The following is a 22,605-nucleotide window of genomic DNA, read 5'->3' as shown; positions in this document are numbered from 1 at the left end:
TAACTGATAAGATGTTTTATTTCACTTTTGAGTTTTTACATCGTCCTGATTACTCTGTGTAAGGAGAAACTAGAATGTTTAAAAGACATACACGGATCTAGCACATCAGTAACTGGGGGTGGGGAGGGGGTCTTTTTCTTTTTGCTATACTATTTTCACAACCACAGGTGTGCTTGCTAGGCAAAGAACCACCACGGAAGCAAACATTAGGCAGAATACTGGTAAGGAAAGAAAACAGAGCGAAGAGCTACCAGATACAGACAGGCTTGGTCCACACTCGCTGCTGCTTGTCAAGCGCCGAGTATTAACTGCACGTTTTCTGTTCAGCTAGAAAGAAGAAATTTTTTTGTGGGTTTTTTGTTTTTGTTTAAATCAGTGCATGAATTCTTTTCATATTTCAGCAGATGGACAAACGGATGAACTCTACAGCTATGGGTACACGGAATGTCAAGGTAGAGGGGTGATACTGTGAGACTGAAGGCCTGGCTGTTCTTGGTTCTCTCTACTGTAGTGTCCATGCAACTTCCCTGTGTTCTAAGTCTTCTTGAGGCGTGTCTGAGGACGAAGCTGGATGAGTCCACTGGAGGGAGGGTCTGTCACAGGCACAGACAAAGCACTGTCAGGGCTGGGTGCAATGGGGGAAATCACAAATACTTAAAAGTCCTTTATTTTTTCCCGATTTGGGTCATACTATGAAGAACAACTGTGCTGAGACCTGGAGGGAGACAGGGTGTGGTGCTGGAAGGTCTTTCTCAACCTTTAAAGCACAGCTCTCACCATGTGCTCAATGCCCCGCCCTGTCCACACAGTACTGACTAATAAAGGCTTCCCAAGAAAACCACCCAAGGAAGCAGAAAGCTGTACATTTAAAGAGGAAAAAGTCAAAAGTCAAAAGGACAGGGTGAGAAGAATGTTACGTGTCACAGCTCCCACCCCAAGGCTAGGAATGCTCCTCAGGCAAGAGGCCGCATCCACAGAACATTGAAGAATCATCCAAAAAACTGGTATGGCCGTTTATATGATACACTACTTTCTCTCTCTTTCCCCTCTCCTTCAGCTAGGGGGTAACAGCCCCGTTTTCACATGGAGCTAATCAGGAACACGTTGCTATAATAAAAAGGTTTAGTCACACATGTGGTATGAACACGGGACCTTTTTGTGGTGTTACAGCCCAATTATCAGCCAAAGAAGTTCACTTTCAGGTTTTGAATTTCCTCAGAAGACACTGCAGATATTTGCGGTCATGAACTTTTGAGTGGTAACAGCCCAAAGTGATCAAGGGTTAACAGGCCCTCAACCACAGGCAGAATTACTGTGAGTTACCACACTCAGGATGCCAAGGGTAAGCATCTCGCCCAAGTCCCAGCATCACAAGAGAATCTCTAGAACTTTCTGTACAACTTTACAACAGAATTGTATTTCAGTGACCATTTTGATATCAGATTAAACTTTCCAAAAAGTTACACATAATTCAGGTCAATTTTTCCTACCAGGAAGAGCTCTGCTAAGTTATAAAGCCCTGTAATCACAGTGTTCAGTTTGTAAAAATTAAACACACAGTAATCCTTGTCAATGTTGATCAAATCAAGACTTCAAAATACCATGGCATTTAAGGGACCAGTCTGAGTTTTAGATACAAATACCAGCTGTTCATCCCAGGGACCGTTTCTGCAAGGCTTAGGCTGTGAAAGATCGAAAGTCCACATTGGATTTTTTTTGTTTTTGTTTATCGCACAAAGGGACATAATGTGGAGGATACAGTGACACCAAACAGATCACAGAGCTCAATAGACATTAGTTCTCTCCCTCTCCAGCATCTCCTTCATCCCCCTGGTTTTCTGACGTCCACAGCTGCAAAAGGAAAAGAAAGAAAAGGCTGTAATAAAATCAAGATCATTAAAAGCTTTCTTCAAGAGATTGCCTAGTATATTTTACCTCATTTAACTACCATTTTGCAAAAAACTAAAATGTTTTTCCTGTATGGGTGTTGTGCCTGCACGTTTGTCTGTGTGCCTTTTGCATGCCTACTGTCCTAGGACGCCAGAGGAGGGCACTACATCCCCTAGAACTGAAGTTACAGATGGCTGTGGGCTGCAATGGGAAGGTGTGGTTCCTTCGGAAGAACAGGCTGAGAACCACTGAGCTATGGTTCCAGGTCCCACATTCAACAACTCGAAATTCCCTCTGACCACAGACAATGACTGAAAAGGCATAACGTTCAGCAGTAAGATGTAGGTAACTTGAGAATGTAAAACTGTACTTGACAGAGTAGAGAGCCATCTTAAATCTTGGCTAACAGTGGACTAAGGAGCTATCTGCTCTCCGAAGGTACTTACGGTGAGATTGTCCCTTAGCAGCTGCATGATCAGGGTGCTGTCTTTGTAAGACTCTTCATTCAGGGTGTCCAACTCAGCAATGGCTTCATCAAACGCCTACAACAAAGGGTGTTAGCAAAGATCTGGGCGCTCTTTGTGTTAGCGCTACCTGTCCTGCTGGTGAGACCTGTCTGCGCTCAACTGTCTGCCACCTATTCAAATGTACACCCCCCCCACATATTCTCATTCTCTCTCTCTCTCTCTCTCTCTCTCTCACACACACACACACACACACACACACACACACACACACACACACACACACACTACCAGTCAGCAATGATAAACCCCCCAAAAAAGTTATGTTAACCGTAGCACATTTAATCTAAAAATTCACTCAGGTTTTTAATTATCAAAGTGGCTTCTATTTTTTGTTTAAACTAAAAAGGTCTGGACACAAAGGTCAAAGGGGAGAACAGGTAAGCTCACTTCACTAAGCTTGATTTGTCTCCCGGGCTCACTTTGTAGAATCCACTTCAGGCACTCTTTTCAAATTAAAGTTTCAAATAACAGTGTGCACCAGAAAGCAAGCTTCTCAGAGAACACAGGAAGTGATAATACAGCACAAACAAAGTGGGGCTCCTTCTTTCATGGGGTCCTATCTTGGAACAAAGGTGACAATGTCCAAAGCCTGAAGAGAGCCCCTACTTTTTACCTGGAAGGTTCTACCAATGACCCCAACAGTAACCAGACAATATATTCAGAGCAAAGTGCCAAATAAGAGGTGTGCATGGATTTCCTAAAACCCCACTCCCTAGAAAATGCGTCCAAGTCTAGATGGTGAGGATGCTCACAAACAGAAGGAAGTTCTTGGAATTAGCAATGCGTCTTTGCTCACCGTTTTGGCCAGGCTACAGGCCTTTTCAGGAGAGTTTAGAATCTCATAGTAAAAGACTGAGAAATTCAGAGCCAGGCCAAGGCGAATCGGGTGTGTAGGCTGCATTTCTTTCTTGCTGATTTCAAATGCTTCTTGGTACGCCTGCTGGGAGTTTGACACAGTGGCTGGAAGGAAGATAAAAATGTTAGTGTCTCGCACATGGGATCCATATCCAAGACACTTTAGTAAAAGAAGCTAAAGCAAGCAACCCATCAAAACAAAGGTCCACGTCTTCACCATTCAACCTAACATCTGCTAAATGTTTATGCTAAGTACTGTATTAAAGGCTTTGGAAGAAAACAGTTATAATGAAGTCTATTAAAGCAGCCAAGAATATAGACACAGCCCTTCATAAGAATGAATGTGGATAATCTAGTGAAAAAAAAAAAAAGATGGGGTTTAAGATAGGCATAAACAGGTTGGGGATTTAGCTCAGCGGTAGAGCACTTGCCTAGCAAGCGCAAGGCCCTGGGTTTGGTCCCCAGCTCCGAAAAAAAGAAAAAAAAAAAAAAGAAAAAAGATAGGCATAAACAAATTCAAATTCTCAACTCACTTGTATGTGGCCTGGAGCAAGTAAAAACATCTAAATTCGAACTCTGGTTTCTTTTATTGGAAAACATGGGAGACTCTCACCTAAATTCAAAGTGCTAAGAGGATAACACAACCCTAATTACTTAGCACACAGTGAACACTGAATAAAATAAAACAGCTATAATCACTTCACAGTAAGCCATGGGCGGAAAGGAAGGCACTCCCCTATGGTGGTCTCACACAGGTCTCCCTTATCTGTGGATGCCTGACACTAGACAGTACTGAAACCCATCAGACATACTCAGACAGGAAATCACCAGGACAGTTTTAACAATACACTGTAATGTAGTCTGCAGTTCAGAAACTAGCAAGTCACTTGAACACAAGGAGTACCACACTTGCATAGTCAATCAAGTAACCAATATGGCAACCAGGTGCTGGCCAGGTGACTAGTGCATGCAGTGTTACTTGGGGTAAAATTTAGACTCACTCATCTTTGGAATCTTACATTTAGATTTCAGACTACAAAGACAGTATGTACAAAGTGGGTAAAGCAAAATCATAGCCAAGGAGAATTATTATTTTTTATAGTTGTACTTGTAAAAAGAGAACTATCAATTCCCAGATAAGAGTTTGCCAAACACATTACATATCAAACTTCTAACACCCTTCATATCTATCCATTAGATAAAGAGATTTATTAACCCCATGGCCACACATGACAATGCTGTGGTCTCTGAAATTCTGTGAACTTGAGTGTCTATAGTAAACAAAAACCAGATTTCATTATGAAATATTATCTCTCCCACTGACTGTATTTTTCAAATGTTACTTACTTTGTTTATTATCTCCAGATGCAACTTCAGAAAGATACCTAAAATAGTCTCCTTTCATTTTTAAGTAGAACACTTTGCTTTCTGCATGGGTAGCATTGAGAATGAGATATTTGTCCAACAGCTCCTAAAAAGTGATTCACAATAAGAATTTTGAATTGCTTGTGAGATGTTAAAATTACATTTGAGATTTAAGATATGTACACTCCTCCTCCTCCTCATTTTTCTGAAGACTAAAACCAAAAAACCCCAAACAACAACCTCCCCCAAACCTAACCAAACCCAACCAACCAACCCCTGCTCCCCTTCGCCCCCCAACCTATTTTCATTCAAGCCGCTAAATCCCATTTGGCCAAGTCCTAAGAGCAGGTGCCTGTAGTACAGGTCACTCCCACCATCAAAGGGCTCCTTACACTGTAGCCACTATAGAGGAATGTGATATCAAAAAGGTGGCACAGAACTACACTGGTACCCCAAAGCCAAATGGAAAAGACTACCGACAAAAGAGCCTCCCTCTAACATTAAAATACGTATGGGACATACACACAAAAACCCCGAGGAAAGCCTTTGTGGATTAATATTAACAATGCTTAGAAGTTGACTTTTACTTTGTAACTCTTCTGCCCATCTCTTAAAAACAAAACAACCCCCCACTGACACTTGAATTGCTTCTGTAGTTGTGAGTGTGTGGGCCTTTCCACTCTGGGAAGAAAAAAGCAGCAGCAGAACAAACAGCCAGAAACTAAGTTTAAACTTCATCTGCCCTGAGAAGAGAACCTTCTATGCTTACTGTCTGTTTCCACATGACCCTGGAGAGACTGCCTTTGGACCCCAATCCTCAGATTCCTTGGCTGTACAATGGGGAAGGGGACCAGCATGACCACCATCTAAGGCAGTTGTAAGCGAGGTAACTTATATCTAGTGCTTAACACGTTGCTTGATACGCAGCAAGCATTCAGTCTAGAACTATTATTAATAACAAATTCCTTTAAACATTTATGCTTACAACAAAAGTAGTTCTGAAGGAGTCCAAGCTTCGTGTACAGAGCATTATTTTCCAAGAGTTGTTTTAGAATGTGGCGTCCTGAAAAACTGGTTAAGAGGCAGTAAGCACCGTGCTCTTCTTCACATCCTTTCAGATGCTCTTAAAAACTGGCCTACATGTCCGGAACTATGGAACTCTCTTGCCTTTGGAGTGCAAGCCATACTTCATCTGAATACAGATGCACCTAACACTCAGGAATTAGTGCACCACTGACCAACTCCCAGAAACCTGGAGGCAGCATGTTGAGCCATGAGACTTATCTTACACCACGAAGCTGATAAAGAGGCTCAAGGCAAAGCCAAGCTATCAAGGCCTTCATTAATCATCCTCAGAGTGAGCGAGGCAGCAGTTGTTTCTACTGTGCAGACAGAGAGCGATGTAACTCCTGTGGGTTGGGGAGGAGCATGGCCTGAGAGCTGACAAACTTTATACAAGGGCAAGGGAAGTACTTTAGAGAGACAGACGGTGCTGCAGGAGGGAAAGAGCTCCCTTTCCTTTAAAGCAGCCTCACAGTTAGGTATGCTAGGGTAGGTACCCCTCCCATCCAACCCCAAATGTAGCTAGAAGATCTACCACCTAATACTGCAGTGTACATAACCACACAGGAGCAGCCCATTCCACCTCTGATTTGGCTTTTAAAAGGTACACTGCCTAAGCTTCGACATCAGATCTCTACGCTTTGTGAGGACAGAAGAAGGCCTTTAAATCCCTCCCTTTCCAGAGACAGTCACTGCTGACACTACAGAACTGTCCGCTAGTGGCTGCACCTTTCTAACTGTCCTCTTCATTTGGCTTCAATTTCTAAAGGAAAATGGAGGATTGTTAATAAAACGTTCCTGTTTGCTGCAGGTCTTTTTGAGGGAAGGAAAACACCCTAGAAAAGATGAACTGATCAAGAAAGGGTGACAAAACCCCAATCACATGCTTTAGAACAAGTTACAGGCGGCTCTTAGAGTGAGCACTTCCACTCTCTCCTAAGCTGCCTGAAAGCTCGCATCTGGACGGCTTGCCGTCATGCCTAGAGGCGTGTGCACAGCAGAAGCGCTGCCTCACCAGAACGTCACTGCAGATGTCCTGCAGCTCGGCCTCTATCTTCTCACGGTACTCCTTGCCCATCTGCTGCTTCTTCTCATTCCTCTCTGTTTTCTGTTCGATGCTGGAGATGACTCGCCAGGAAGAACGGCGGGCACCTACCACATTCTTGTAGGCAACAGAGAGTAGATTCCTCTCTTCATTGGAGAGTTCATGTCCCTGCTCTGTTACAGCCTTCATAGCTGCGGCCATATCATCATAACGCTCAGCTTGCTCAGCAAGTTTGGCTTTCTGTACCAGCTCACTTTTGTCCATGGTCATTTTCTAGAACAGCAAGAGCACAGAGAAAGCAAAGGTCAGGCTCCCAACATTCTTAGAAGCATAGCCCCAAATGCAATCAAGAGTGTGAATCATGTTCTGACTGTCTACAGAGCCAAGACTGAGCCAAGGCCTTAAATCATTTTGGTCGATTGTCATCAACAATCCTACACGGTAGGTATATCCCAGTATTCCTTCCCCCTTCTCAGAAAGCATGAAGATTAGAAGAACGAAAATGATGAACCCAGAAGAGCCCAGCAGGTAGATCACAGTGGAGAGTCAAGGCAGCTGAGGTGACTTTTCCACAGCGTATTAAGTTGTGTGTTTTCAATTGTTAGATCTGGTGATGGCGGATTTTGGAAGTGTCATTTCTACAGCTCATCGCCAGTTTCCTATTTGTATCGAGTCTCAATGGCTCAGGCAACCAAAGAGCTGGATCTCACTGCTGGTTAGCTATAAGAGAGAGCTAATGGCCAATAACTGTGGCAGGAAGTACAAGGGGTGGACCTTCCGGGCAGAGAGAGTGCCACAGGGTAGACGAGCTGAGGAAGGAGTTGAAGGTGACAGGGAAAGGAAAGGACACTGATGGAATAGCGCAAGCAGGGAGGGAATCTGCCAGCCACCTGGCTGGGACAGGCCAAGAAGTTAGATGAGGTTAAGTTAGATGGGTTAGTGGAAAGACTGCCTCAGGAAAAGGCCTACAGCTTAAACATTATATACAAGTTTTCGCGCCTTACTGTTTAATACAAGGCCTTTAAACTTGCCAGTTTCTTCTAGAGCTTCTCTGTTCCACTACCCTATCCCTCCCCACCCCAATACACAGAAACTGCTCTTAAAAACACTTGATTTTAAACATTTATGTGTGCACGCCCATGGGAGAGTGCATGTATGGGGAAGAAGGACAGCTATGGGATTCCCTGCCCCACATGGGTTCCAGGAATTGAACTTGGGTCATCAAGTTTGGCTCCAATCTCCCTTTTCTGCTAAGCCATCTTGACAGCCATCCAATAACTTGTTTTTTGAAGTTTATGCTGCCTGCTATTCCAAAGGAAAACCTACAGGGCAGTTTATAACTCTGGTTCCAGGAGGTCTGACTACTTTTACCCCACTCCTGGCCTCTGAGTGAAACAAGTAGGCATGCATGTGGTACACAGATATACATGTGGACACATTAACAATACACATACAATGATTTCTTTCTTTTTTTAATGTAACCTTAGCACAACACCCTACCAATGCAGAAGACCCTTCTCACTGCCTAGTTCACAGCATCCCACAGCAGCTAATGAGTCAAACAGCAAGTACTTCGGCCAGATGGAATGTCAGCAGAAACAACAGTTCTCCAAGCCAAAAAATGGTGAAAACCTGGGTATAGGTTCCCAGGCCCTCTCTGCTTATAGCAGTCACCTAAAAGTCTGTGCATTTTACATGTGCAAGCCCTCAAATGGTGACCTACTAGCCCAAGTTCCTGAGTGACAATGCTACACTAAACAAAAAAGAAACTTCAGAGGCTGGAGAGGTGGCTAAGCAGACAAGGGGGCTTACTCTTTCAAGGACTTGGTTCAATTCCCTTCATGCTCGTAGTGGCTTACAACCACCTATGACTCTAGCTCCAATGATACAACGCCCTCTTTAGGCTTCTGTGAGCAACAAGCACACACATACACACAGGCATGTGTACACACACACACACACACACACACACACACACACACACACACACACCCCTATATACATAAAAAAGAAATAAATCCATCCCAGCACTTGGGAGGCAGAGGCAAGTGGATCTCTGTGATTTCCAAGGCCAGCTTTGTCTACAGAGTGAGTTCCAGGTCAGCCAGGGTTACATTGAGAAACCCTGTCTTGAAAAACCAAAATAAATAAACAAACAAATCCAAAATAACTATTTCAAGATTCTTTGGAACTGTCACAGAGTTCTTGAAGATTAAAAACCATCATGTTATCATAGACATGAATGTATGTCTTTAAAAAGAAAACTGATATTTTTCTAAAACTTTCAATTACTTAAACACACACACACACACACACACACACACACACACACACAGAGAGAGAGAGAGAGAGAGAGAGAGAGAGAGAGAGAGAGAGAGAGAGATGAGAAAACACTAACTAAAGGCCCTGATACCTACTACTTACATAACTCAAGACTTATATAACATGGATTTTGGAGCAGCTAGGCCAGTTTCAACAGGAAATGGGTTACACAACATCTAGTAGTTGGGAGGAAGGCACAGACAAGGAAAAACGAAAGAGTTCCTCTTTCTTCACCTACATAACTAACACCCACCCTGCGCTTCAGGTCATCATCTTGAGCTACCTCCCCCCTCTACTACGAGAACCATCCTCTGATATCTGCAGTAAAGACGGCGCTGATTACAAGTTCCCACAGTGCCTTCCCAGACTAGAAAGACGCGACAGACAGCAAACCTTCTTCTCACATGTGCTGCTGTTGTATACAAGTCCACGTCTGTCCTGACTCACTAGGCAATGGCTCTTCCACACACCGACCCCTACAGCGACTGGTCCATGAAACTGCAATGGTCACTAGCCGCATGTGGCTAGTCACTAGAAACTGTGACTACTGCCACCTTTTGAAACCACAATATTTTGGATGTTTAAAAAATGTTGGGGCTGGAGAGATGGCTCAGCAGTTAAGTGTACCAACTGCTCTTCCAGAGGTCCTGAGTTCAATTCCCATCAACCACATGGTGGCTCGCAACCATCTGTAATGGGATCTGATGCCCTCTTCTGGTGTGTCTGAGGACAGCTACAGTGTACTTATAAATTTATAAATAAATCTTTAAAAATGTTCATTTAGCTTGTCTTTGGTTATGGTTTTTTCTTAAAGTTGGGGTTTGAACTCAGGGCCTCATATTACACGTATACATGCCTATGTAAACTCTATCCATCTGCCTAGGATGTGCAACCCAGGACTCTGAATCAATCTACTCAAACCCGCTTCAGCCTTCTTTACGGTCTATGGTAGTGGGCAAAGTTACACCACTTAGTTTTCCACACACTATTCTCAAAGGAAGGACTCAGACATAATGCCGCAACTGCTCAAATAAGCGTCTGCTAAGATTCTGAATGCGCATGACCGGGAGAACAAAGAAGAAAGGCAACGCCACCGCCACGAGTCAAAGCACGATCCGCCACTACACAGAGAAGGATCCCACAAACTCAAGACTTCGAGTTTACAAATGCACACAACAGCGTCTCTCTCAGCAGAGTGGCTGTGACTACCCGGAATAGGGCATTAAAGAACAGCAGTTATAAAGCTCGATCAATTAAATCAATCTGGTATTCATCTACACATTCATCTGTGGGACAGTGGACCGACCAGACAGAAAACTGGTTAAGGTTGCGCAGATTCAGGAACCCCAGCAATTCTCATAATTGAGGACAGTAGGCATTTAAATCTAGTCCTGACCAGGTTCCAGTCCTGGAATGTGTGACCATGACACCCCAGTGAGAGGACTGTGACAATCACTTAGGGACAACACCTAAAGTCCTTCCATATGCAAATGAGACCAAGTCAATAAAAACATCTGCCTCCAGATCCCACCCCAACCCCAAATGTTTATAAGGTCCCTCCACGTGGAATAAACTGCCTGTTTTATTGAGCTGTAACCCTCTTATGCAGTTTTCTCTCCCCAAGCTTTTGTCGCTGGACCTTGACCCAGCCCAAATAGCCCAGTGTGTGTGCTTGACCACAGCCACTTCCTGTTCAGTCCTGTTAGCTCTTAGCTGCTAGCTGTGTCTCTCTGCCTGCCACTAACTCCAGGGTAGCAGTGCCCACGGAAGAGGCCCAGCAGCCTGCCTTCCTCCAGCTTCCCCTCAGAGCGCTTAACAACACTTTGGTTGTTCTGGCCACTCGAGATCTTTCACTCCTACTGGCTGGGCAAAGGCTTCCCCATAGACTGTGCCCCAGGATGCATCCATCCATCTTTCTCTCATAATTTATTTCTCTATTCACATTACATCCCAAGTGCAGCCCCTCCCTCCCTCTTTCAAATCCCCACCCCAATAAAGTCTTTCTTAAAAATACACACCGAACAAATTTGATGACTAACCCAACCCCCCACCAAGTGTCTATATATTATTTTAACCCAAAGTGTGAGCTTTTTTTAAAATATACAACTTCATAAAATGATAGTTCACAGAAAGAGCACCTGTTTTGTATGTGCAAGGCCTTGTGCTCACTCTCCAGTATCAAAACAATGAACAAAAAAACCAGGAAGGAAAATTGAGTCTAGACTGATCTTTGCAAAGGAAGTAGTTATGTTAAGATGAGACAAATTTCCCATTGAGTTCAAAATAACATACATGTTAACTGTTGTCAATCAGATTTTTCTGGAGTTTTGTAGGCAATTTAACAGAATGGCATGCATTTCTTGAGACTTAGAATGAGAGTCCCACCAAGAAATTTTTGGCCAAACAGCCTTTATTTGCTTTCTGTCAGGGCAGATGAACTCCTTAGAGGCCATAGTCTAACCTGACAATGCAGGAGAAAGGTACAAGAGTTCTCGTGCACACCCAGATTAATGATGGGTGTCAATCTGTCTGTTCTAAGCCACTGGAAGCAGCAAGTCACAGAACTGAGGAACATTTGCTAATAGATGCTTAGTGAAGTAGGCAAACAATTCAAATAGCTAACAGTAGAGAGCTGGTTAGTAAAAAAAATGAGTCAAGACAGTAAAAATTACAGGACTCCAAAAGGCGACTGCACAGGAAAGACACAATTGAGATGTACAGGGCTATGCACACAGGGATACAGTTCCTAAAATGTTCCTGAGGAGCCCACAAACATGACCAGACATCAGTAAAAAAGGGTAAGGGTAGTAATCTAATCTCAGCGTTATCTCCAGGTACTCGTGTTTTTATAAGCCTTATTTTTAAAGTTGACTTTTCTATTTGGGAGACAAGGTCTCACTCATGTAGTCCAGGGTGGTCTGGAACTCATGATGTGTCTCAGCCTCCTAAGTGCTCACATTACAGATGGATGCAAACAAACCTGACAATCCACTATTTCTAAAATCATATTACCCCACGTTTGGATCACAACACACAGCAGAGCAGACGAGGCCCAGGGTCTGGAACTTAAACCCTGGTGTGCATCCCAGTGCTGAGGGGGTAACTTTCTGCATATCCAGTTAAGAATGAGCCTGTGATGAGCACCAGAGGACAGACTGACGGGAAGGTAGATGGCCTGGAGACTTGCTGCTCTTTCAGAGGACCAGGCTTGGTTACCCATCTCCGGTAGCTCACAGCTGCCTCGAGCTCCAGCTCCAGGGGATTAGACACTGCCTTCTCAATTCCACACGCAAGCTCCGGACTCTAAGTTTCTCTGAGCAAGAAGGCATATTGGCGAGTCCACCAGAGATTTGGCACACCATGTAAGTGCTTTACCACTGGGCTACACTTGCAGCCCTTGCTGGTCTTTTGAGACAGGCTCTCAACATGTAACCCCAGAGAAGCCTGTTCACCTCCCCACTGCTAGGATCACAAGACCATTTCAAAATACAGTTCTAAACCCAACTACAAAGGCAATGTGAGTCAGCCTCATCTTCGAATGCTTTGTCTAGGGACACTGTCTAGTTAGAGGTCAGTCAAAGTTTGGAGAATTCATTTCAAAGTGGTCAAGCAAACAGAAGATCACTACCACTCATCTATACAAATTAAGAAAAGTTGAAAATGGTAACTTTATATCGTAGTCCTCTGAAGCAGCCATAGACTAGTCCACGGCTGCTCTTTGCTGGTGACATAGTGTCTGGGAGCTCTGAGGGGTCCGGGTTAGTTGATACTGATGTTCCTATGGGGTTGTTGTTCCTTCGGCTCCTCCAGTCCTTCCCCTAACTCTTCCATAGGGAACCCTGACCTCAGTCCAATGGTTTTCTTTAAGTATCTGCATCTGTCTCAGTCAGCTGCTGGTAGAGCATCTCAGAGGACAGCCAGCCATGCCAGGCTCCTGTCTGCAGGCACAACATGGCATCAGTAATAGTGTTGGGTTTGGTGCCTGTGCGTGGGATAGTTCCCAAGTTGGGCCAGTTTCTGGATGGCCTTTCCTTCAGCCTCTCTTCCATTTTTGTCCCTACATTTCCTTTAGACAAGAACAATTCTGGGTCAAAAATTTTGAAGATGGGCAGGTAGCCCATGCCTCAAATAGGGGCGTGTCTATCTACTGGAGGTGGATGGGCAGGTAGCCCCATGCCTCAAATAGGGGCATGTCTATCTACTGGAGGCGGTCTCTTCAGGTTCCACCTCCCCGCTGTTGGGCATTTCGGCTAATGGCATCCCCACTGGATCCTGAGAGCAGAGCTCTAATATCCCTGGTGCCTGGGACTCTCTAGACGTTCTCCCCCACCTCCCTGTGCTGTGCGTATCTCTATTCATTCTCCTGGCCCTCTGAGCTTCTCCCCTGTCTCCCCCTCCCCATACCTGATTCTGTCCCTCTTTTTCCCCTCCCCTCTCCCATCCACATCCCTCCCTCCCTCTGCTCCCATGATTATTTTGTTCCCCTTTCTAAGTGAGACTGAAATAGCCACACTTAGGCCTTCCTTCTTGTTAAGCTTCATATGGTCTGTGACTTGTATTATGGGTATTCTGAATTTTTTGGCTAATATCCACTTATAGTGAATACGTACCATGTATGTCCTTTTGGGTTCAGACCCACTCAGGATGCCTTCTCTTGCTTCAGTGGGAAAGGATGTGCTTTTCTGCCCTGTAGAAACTTGATGGCCCAGAGAAGGGAGATGCTAGTGGGGTGAGGTGGGAGTAGGTGGGTGGGTGGGTGAATATCCTCTCAGAAGCAAAGAAGAGGGATGGGTGAAACACTCGGAGGGAGGAACCAGGAAGGGGAGCAACATTTGGAATGTAAATAAATAAATGTGAAAAAGAGAAAATGATAAATTTAGCTTTTAGAATCATGAACTATGTATTTTCAAGGAAGAGAACACTTTCAATTGTAAGAGTAAGCTTGAGTTCAATAACTTGTTCTACTATATACAACATGTCAAGAATCCCTCAACTTCATAGAAAACATGGCGCTCTTTTTCAGGAAAGACCTACATAGAACCAACAGGAAACTATATAGTGCAATTACACAATCTCCCAACATTAGAATCACCCGTTTCTGCAGTGTTAAAAGGAGGCCTAAGCAACAGTGAAATAAGACAACACACACCAATGCTCGAGAGTGCTCAGAGTACAGGCTTCTAGGAAAGCAATCCTGTCTCTTAAGGCACCTCACAAAAAGGAAACGCCTACAACCCAACCCTGAAACAACTGCAGAAATGTCCAGAATGCCAAAGAATCCTCTGGATCATTCACCCTGAGGAGCTGAAAAGCCCCACCATCAGTGCAGCCCACAGGTAAAGACACACACGGAGGGAGAGGCTGGAGGATGTGTGCTCTGTGAGCTCACCACTTACAAGCACACATGCGCTGAAGAACCAGTCTGGTTTCCAGAACCGTCTCTAGAGCTTCTGCCTGTTAGTCCAACTCCAGAGGACCGGATGACTCTGGTCTCACACACACGTAAAAAGAAAAGAAAAGGAAAAAAAAAAAAAAAAGGGTAGGTGTCCTAGCTCCTTTTATGAGATGGTGAGAGAGAAATAAGCTATAGTGGTAGAAAAAGAAGTCCAGGCTCCCAAGTGTGAATGGGCGCGGGCTGACCACACTCACTGATGCACCAGTCCCCAGTACCACAGAGCAGATCAGAGCTGAGAAGAAAGTTTGCCAAGCTACCTACCTCCTAATGCAAAGCCAGTGGGACCAGTTGGTTGGTGGGTGTTATCCTGAACAAGTGAAGCACTCCTGGCTCTCACAGAAAACTACTCACTGAAAAACACCTAAAATTGACTGTGTGCCATTCCACACACAAAATGTACTCTTGTAAAACTCCAGTTTCATTCACCATGTACAGATTCTTTGCTGGAAACAGAAACAGCATATCTGAAATACAACAGTTCTATGTCAAGCAAACACTAAATCGTAAAGAAAAACCAAAATCCTCTTCTCCTTCCACAGCATCGTGGAACTCCATGTTGTTTGTTTTGAGTCCGACTCATGTAGCTCATGTCACGCACGCTGGCTTGGAATTGAACTCCTAATCCTCCTGCCTCCTACTGCTGAGTGGAGGGATTCAAGCATGCCCAGCCCCCACTTTTCACACCAGTGTACGAGCATCATCACTAATTATGCCCAACAGTGTGCGCAAACAACATGCACCACAATAAACTGGCCTGCTGGTTCTAAGTGACCAAGCCAAAGACATGCTAATCCTGATTCACACAGGCATCCAAGAGACTGACCTAATGGACAGATTATAATGAAGCCACTCAACCAACTTATCTTACTACAGAGACACCCACACATCCACATTCACCACTGCTGTAGTTGCAAAACCTGGGAAATGAGTCAGCCTAGATGTCCATCCATTGAACTTGTATATTTGAAATGAATTTTATCCTGCTGTAAGGAAAATAAAGTTATAAAATTCACATGAAGATGGATGAAACTAGAACATCTACTCTAAGTGAGGTAATCCAGGCCCAGATCCTAGCTCTGAAGTTTTGGATTTGTGGGTTTAAGGTCTGTAGAGGTCAGAAAGCTTAGACAGGGCCCATGAGTGGGCGGGGTAGAGACAGAACCTAAGGGAGGGGAACAATGTGAAAATAAAGGAGGAGCTCCTGAGGGGGAACAGCTTTAGGAGGAATGGAGGGAACTGTCAGCTGAATAAACCCCTCGCCCTCTAAATCACTCTGTCACAGCCACAGAAACTACAACAGAACACTGACTTGGAGATTAGGTGAGGCTCCCTTTGGAGGAAGGATTTCATGACAGGGACTGTAAAGGTGGTCAAAGCACATTGCTAAGGAGGTTCTAGGCCCTGGGGGGAAGCTACTCCTGCTGTTTACAAAACACACGTTGTTTTACATTCCTACACTTATACCAGTAGACTAGCACTCATCTCAACTTTGATCAGAGATGCTTCTTGGGCAGTGAGTGGTTAATTCAAAGACTCTAACTGGTGGAACTGCTGAAAATTAAGTGACTACTACCTACCCAGGACACAGCTCCAAAGCTCAGGAAACACTGGACAGACCTAAGAATGTACGAGTCAGACGATGGAGAAGTGCTGTGAAATGCTGTCTTCTAGACATCATGTGGTTGTTGCCTTTGCACTCATGACTCAGCCGGGGTTACCTGCACAAAATGGAACGGGCTAGCATTCTAGAGGTCCACCCCTAGCTATTGGCAGTAGATGGCTGTTGGGGATATGGGGAGGTTTCATTCTGCTTCAGAGTGTAGCTACTGGTTAAGTCATCTTATGACCCAGTAAACAGCACACATCCATGGGGAAGGGATCTCCTTACAAGGACACCAAGTCTGATACCAGTAGAACTTTGCGCTGTGTTCAAGCAGTTGACTGCACATAATGAGAACTCAGAAACTCTGTACCCTATCGTAGTCATTTATACATTTTAACTGTTTAAAAACATGGTGATAATTTGAAGTAAATTACTGTTCCAAGTCAGTATCTATGCTTCTAAGGTTACCTGTGGGTATCAGTAACAATAGACAGTATTTCTTGTTGCCAAGATAATTTTAAAGTGCTAAGTCATCTACAGCCATACTGTCATTAACAGGCACCCTTCTGATCTGGGATGCCCGTTTAGCAGTCTCCATAAGACTCAATTAACAGCACCGACAAGTATGTCATAAAGTTAACAAGACTCAGTGAGTAAGGAACACGTTAAAATGCACCTCACTTTTTTAAACCTACCTTGTTCTCTTTACTGACTTGAAAAGAATAGCAGATGCTAATTACTTATGCTTATCTTTAGAATGTGACTCTTAGGGCTTACTGTCAATACCTTTATTGGCACCTATGTGGGCAGTAACCCACACTAGGATCCTTTGGACACCCAAAGGGTAACCAATGTCCACCACACTGAATTTCAAGCCCCCTGGTCACGGATGAATCTTTATCTATTTTTTAATGTATATGAGAGCACTGCCGCTGTCTTCAGACACACCAGAAGGCAGCATCGGATCCCATTACAGATGGTTGTGAGCCACCATGTGGTTGCTGGGAATTGAACTCTGGAAGAGCAGATCCCATTGACCAATTTCTAAAAAGTGAACAAGCTGTTATTTCCTATGTGGACAGACGTAGGTAGGCCATGTTGGAGCTATAAACACAAACCATATATCGTCTATCTTACATTACCTTTTTGGGATCCTGTTGGTTTCGCTCTATAACTTAAGTTGGCTAGAACCTCAGTATGCAGCCTAGCCTGGCCTCAAACCCTTGGCACTTCTCTTACCTCAACCTCTTGAATGCTGGGGTTATAAGATGTGAGCCATCACATTCAGCTGGACTTTTCAGAGCACTACCTCAGTTCAAATCAGGACTAGGCTGGGCTAGGCTATTATACGTAGAGATTCAAACTGGATTCCAGCAAGTCCCTAAAATATTTTCAAATATCCTTCTTACGAAATTTATCAGGGACCCATACAAAACCCAAGTAAGGGCTAAATAACAACACTATCATCATTTATGGTCTACTGAAATGAGCAAAGCACTTAGGAATTAATACTGATTCAGATATCTGGGAATTTATCTTAAAAGACAAACAGAGCGAATGCAAACCACAGATCAACTTTTGAGTGTCATTTTTCAGGAACTGTCCCTGGGTTTTTTTTTTGGTTTTGTTTTTCTGAGACAGACCTCTCACAGAGAACAGCCCCAGCACTCCAGGCGTTCTCCCGTCTCCGTATCCCCAGAACTGAGGTTAGCTATGAACACACCATCTGGCTTTCTCAGGTGGTTGCTGGAGATAACACACAGGTCCTTATGTTTGCATAGTAAGTGCTTTACCACAAACCTATCTCCTATCTCCACAGAATTAATTTTAAGAAGTTGACATTAATTAATTTTGTATGCACATGGAAGTCCAAAGACACCTGGAGCTGGCTCTCTCCTTCACGTGCTAACAGGAGTCTCAACATGAGGTTTGGTGGCAAGCACCTTACCAGCTAGGCCACTTCACCAGCCCCTCCACACTAATTCTAAAGTTAATGCACTTTTCTCAACTTAGCCATCATTGTAAGATCAGCCATGACCCCCAATACTTAAGTACTACTGTTAATTGTTTTGAAGAATCATGTAAAGTTATACAGTATACCCTAAAACTCTTCAAACTATCTTTAATTTAAGGCTCTCCCCATGAGGACTGATAGTGACAGACCAGGGTCATATCAACTTTACTTTGGCTCTTTATCTATGAGTCAAGGCCATTCAGAAAGAAGTCTTCTGGTTGGGTGTTTTAAGGAAAACAATGAAATAAACCAGAACCAGGACAGGAAACTCACAGAATCCAGAACTGGGCAGAACTTGAAGCAAAAGTTTACCTACAATCTGCCAGACAGCTTGTTTCAGGGAGGCCACTGATCACTCTCATCTCATTACACATATTAGAAACATCTAACTGACTCTCAAAAGCAGCCTCTAGGCTGTTTTTTAGCAGACATATCAGAAGAGAAAAATCACTTCAAAAACATTTCTTCCTTTAACATTCTCCTTAGAAAAAGCTCTTCAGAGTCCAGCTCCAACAGCTTCTCGTTATGAAATGCAGATCTACTAGAATCCTACTCCTGTAATAAAGAGAGATCTAAAGCTAAAGTCATTGTGTAGCTGGCCCCCAACTAGTCTGAATCCTTATCTCCTCAGGTAAATGTACAAACCACATGGTTTGTTTTGTTTGTTTGTTTTTGAGTTGAGTCTCGCTGTGTAGCTCTGGCTCTCCTGGAACTATGTACAGTGCTGGGCTGGAGAGCTGGCCTGAAACTCACAAGGACCAGCCTGCTTCTGCCCCTAAGTGCTGATATTAAAGACAACCAAGATCTTTTAAACATCAACTTTCAATGACGTTATCATTCCTAGAGTCCTTCATTTATACAACTGCTTTTGCCTGATGCCACTGACCAAGCAGGAGAATAATTCTTACAAGATGTAGTAACTTCTCTCTCTACTTAGAGAATCATCTCCCCCTTCTCCTTCTCCCGTACAGAACTAGAAACCTAAAATGCTACAAAGTAATATGGTTAACAACCCCAAACAAGGACTATGCTAAACTACAGTAAACAAGAACCTAGGGTGCTTTTCTGCAGTGTACCTGATGGACTTTCTCCCTGGTATAAAGCAAGTGCCAGAAAAACTGGTCTTTTCAGCATCTTTTACCTGACATATACCAGTAACACCACCCTGCAAATGAACAGCACTGTATCCTTTGAGAACAGCTAAAATTGGAGTCTGAACACATTAATAGGCTGCGTATACAAGAAAGTAATTGTGGTCATGGAATACATGTTCAACCACAAGTCAAATCTATCATTACCCAGAGTCAAGTGACCTGGGTGTGACCCCTGATTTCAGCATTTAATTCTGTGTTACATATATGTGTTTATCTTTGGGAAAATTCTCATTTCTGCACTGCAGTTTCCTCATCTACGCATGAGGCCAATAGTACTTACCTTTTATTGGCTGCGGACTGAATTCATGCTTACAGTGCTCACAAGGAAGGTGGCACACAAGTGGGGAGTAGTGAGTAGTGTGATCACGGGCTGGTTACCTGCCGATACCTCGGTAGCTAATGATTAAGTCACCCGGGTAGTTTCTATATGTTTCTATGCTATAGGGCATATATACTATTCCTAATCAGAATGTGAACTCGTGTATATGTACAGTCAAAAACAAGGTAAAGGCTGATCAATGGATGTAAGTTACAAATTCCCTTGTGTTATGCACTTCACCCTGACTATACACAACATTGTTCTGTATTTCTCAGTGGGCTAGAAAAAAACTTAATTTTCACCATAAAAAAAGATCAAGTCTGAGATAGGCTATTTAAGCATTATACAACATACACATATATTTAAACATCACAGGAGATACACCCATTCACGTTCAATTTGTTTATTAACTTTATTAGTATTAAGAATTTCTGTATCCTAGAAATTGGGGGCATATCTGTAAGCTCAGCACCCAAGAGGCAGAGGGGCGAAGACTGAGTGGTGAGTCTGAGCCTAGGCTGGGCTACACAACAAAAGAGGTGGGGATGAGGGAAACAGATATCATTTGTACAGTCCAGAGGAGAAATACTGGATGTACTACATGTAACATTATAGATTATTTTTCATAGCAAGTGGAAAAAGTAAGATTGTATCTTATCAGAAAGGGAGAAATAAGAAACTGAAGTCAAGGATTAAAATAAAACAAAACCAAAGGCTTGTACTCAGCACACAGTTTACGGAAGGTCTCGAGACAACAGTGGAGACAGGGGAGCTAAGAAGCAGAGACGAATTAACTCCTGAAGATCACAGCTAGAAAACAATACAGAAAAGAACTGAATCACATTTACCTCATAGTGCTGTTTTTGGATTCACAGCCAAATGGGAAAAATGCACTTTTTGCAGCAGCTCAAATCTCTGGGGACTCTGCCTAGGGAGTGAGCATCAAGGGAATGTGCTCGGCCTGGTTTCCACACAGGCTGCCTCCCTGATCCATACATCTCCAAGTCTAAAATGGCTTCAATATAACCCAAGCACTGCATGATGGGAAATGGAAGATAACAGGGTAGGAGCCACACTCCAGGGGACGACAGTCCATAAATACTTGCCACCGATGAAAGAGGATATTCAATCTGTAAGTAGGTGTGTGGTTTAGGCCGAATCACCTCATTTCTTATAAAGACTTCATCTGTAAGATGAGTGAATGGTTTCTTATAGTTGGAAGGCAGAGGCTAAGAAAATCATTTAGCATTTGGTACAGGATTTCAGCTTTTCTTTTCTAAGCTCATGCTTAAAATTCTAACTTGGGTGGGGAAGGAAAAAAAAAACCGGCGTTCTCCAGCTATTTAATGCTAAGGCATAGATCTTTAAATTAAAAAAAAAAAAAAAAAAAAAAAGAGACTTGGGCAACCCAAAGAAATGGAATGCACTGGAGGGTGGTCAAGAGAAATCCACCAAGAACCCAGTAATATTTGTATAAATTTGCAGAAGCTAGATGTGTGATGCTGAGTAAGCACCTGCTCAGTCCTATAAACTGTAGGTCTGGATGGTCTCACAGGGACACCTGAGATACAGTGAGAAATGTAATTTCCATATTCTCTAAAGTGCTGCACCTTTCTGCATCGGCTCCCGGGATTTTACAGATTTGTAACATCTTGCCAAATTCCACCTCCCACACCAGGCAAGTCAAATCAAGAGTCGAATGCTATCTGGTCTCACCAGAGAAAATGTACTGAACGCAAGGACACGAGCCATGCATTTTTACAGAGGTTAGCAAATTCTCACCAACGCTGCCACCTTTGGAATCCTCGATGCATGCAAGTTCTCCATTTGCAACAGACCCAGATGCACTCATCTTGCAAAAAAAAGGGTCCACATCTCACCTACTCCTTCCTCAGTGAGGTTACTAGACAAATTTCTATGTGTGTGTGTGTGTGTGTGTGTGTGTGTATATATATATATATATATATATATATGGAAAAAAAACAAAAAACGCGTATGGATGAATGAATTTGGGGCGCGGACACATGAGATTCTGGCAGTAAATGACGACAAATATCAAGAGAAAGACTCAATACTCAGCCTGATCTTCCCCCACCCCATTGGGAATTCCGGTTTGAATCAGTAAATGGTTCAGACAAATCCATTTCTTGTTATTTTGTTCTCCCCCCATTTCTTAATTCAAACATCAACCCTGCTGTCAGGGGATCTCGGGTCCAGCTGGGTTTCCCACACCAGCGATGATGAAACAGCTTTACTGCAAAGGGGGAGAGGGATTCACCCCAGCTGTCGCCAAGGTTAAACCCTTACTCATCCAGGGGAGTGCGGCAGGGGCGTCGCGGCTCGGGAACTCGCCCGCCTTCGACTACATTTCAATTTTTGAAAGTCACAAAGAATGAACAAGGTTGACAGGCCCAGAGGGATGGCTCCGGGCCTGAAGGGAGCAGGCAGGGGCGGCGCTGAGCAGAGGAGGTGCCGAGGGGAGTCCGCGGCCCAGTGGTCTCCAGACACGCAGGCCCGGCCGCACCCCGTACGGAGCGCTAAGAGAGAAGCCCCGGCTTCCCGCGGAGACGCAGGCCCGGCCGGAAGCGGGGAGGGGCGGCAGCGAGACTGGCCGCAGCCGCCGCCCGAGAAGGGGCTTCGCGCTGGGGCCCCTGGGAGCCGCGCCGCACTCACCGCGGAGGACTGTAGGGAGCAAAGGCGCTTCCGGGAAGATCGAAGGGCAGCGACTACGTCCTTCCCGGACTCACTCCTCAGGCGATGCTGGCGGCAGCGGCGGTGGCGGCGACAGTAGATGCAGTGGCGGCGGCAGCGGCAGTGGCTACCCGGCTCAGGAATCGGCGGCGGCGGTGGCGGCGGCAGCTGCACTTCCGTTCCGGCCACCACTTCCGCTCTAGCCCAAGTCCCGCCCCACCCTAAGTCGACTCATCATTGGGTGAATGAAGCACGGGGTTGCTCCGTCCTCCTGAAAAGGGCGGTGATAGCCAGGAGGAGGGG

The 22,605-nt window shown here is 44.3% G+C and overlaps 1 protein-coding gene across 2 annotated transcripts; it reads right to left on the bottom strand.

Moving 5' to 3' along the window:
* Positions 1-22,605, bottom strand: Ywhab (tyrosine 3-monooxygenase/tryptophan 5-monooxygenase activation protein, beta). 2 transcript variants are annotated; one of them, XM_063284421.1, is made up of 6 exons: positions 22,285-22,605; positions 6,856-7,017; positions 4,620-4,743; positions 3,214-3,377; positions 2,337-2,432; positions 1-1,851 (listed from the first exon to the last, which is right to left on the bottom strand). In XM_063284421.1, exons 2-6 carry the CDS (start codon positions 7,012-7,014, stop codon positions 1,795-1,797), a joined length of 600 nt encoding a protein of 199 aa, XP_063140491.1. In that variant the 5' UTR covers positions 7,015-7,017; positions 22,285-22,605; the 3' UTR covers positions 1-1,794. The 2 variants fall into 2 exon arrangements, with proteins under 2 accessions (XP_063140491.1, NP_062250.1); NM_019377.2 differs by having other exon boundaries at positions 6,715-7,017; positions 22,285-22,438.

Source organism: Rattus norvegicus, chromosome 3 (genome assembly GCF_036323735.1).
Source record: "Rattus norvegicus strain BN/NHsdMcwi chromosome 3, GRCr8, whole genome shotgun sequence".
Classification (NCBI taxonomy): domain Eukaryota; kingdom Metazoa; phylum Chordata; class Mammalia; order Rodentia; family Muridae; genus Rattus; species Rattus norvegicus.
This window is presented reverse-complemented; position numbering and strand designations above follow the sequence as displayed.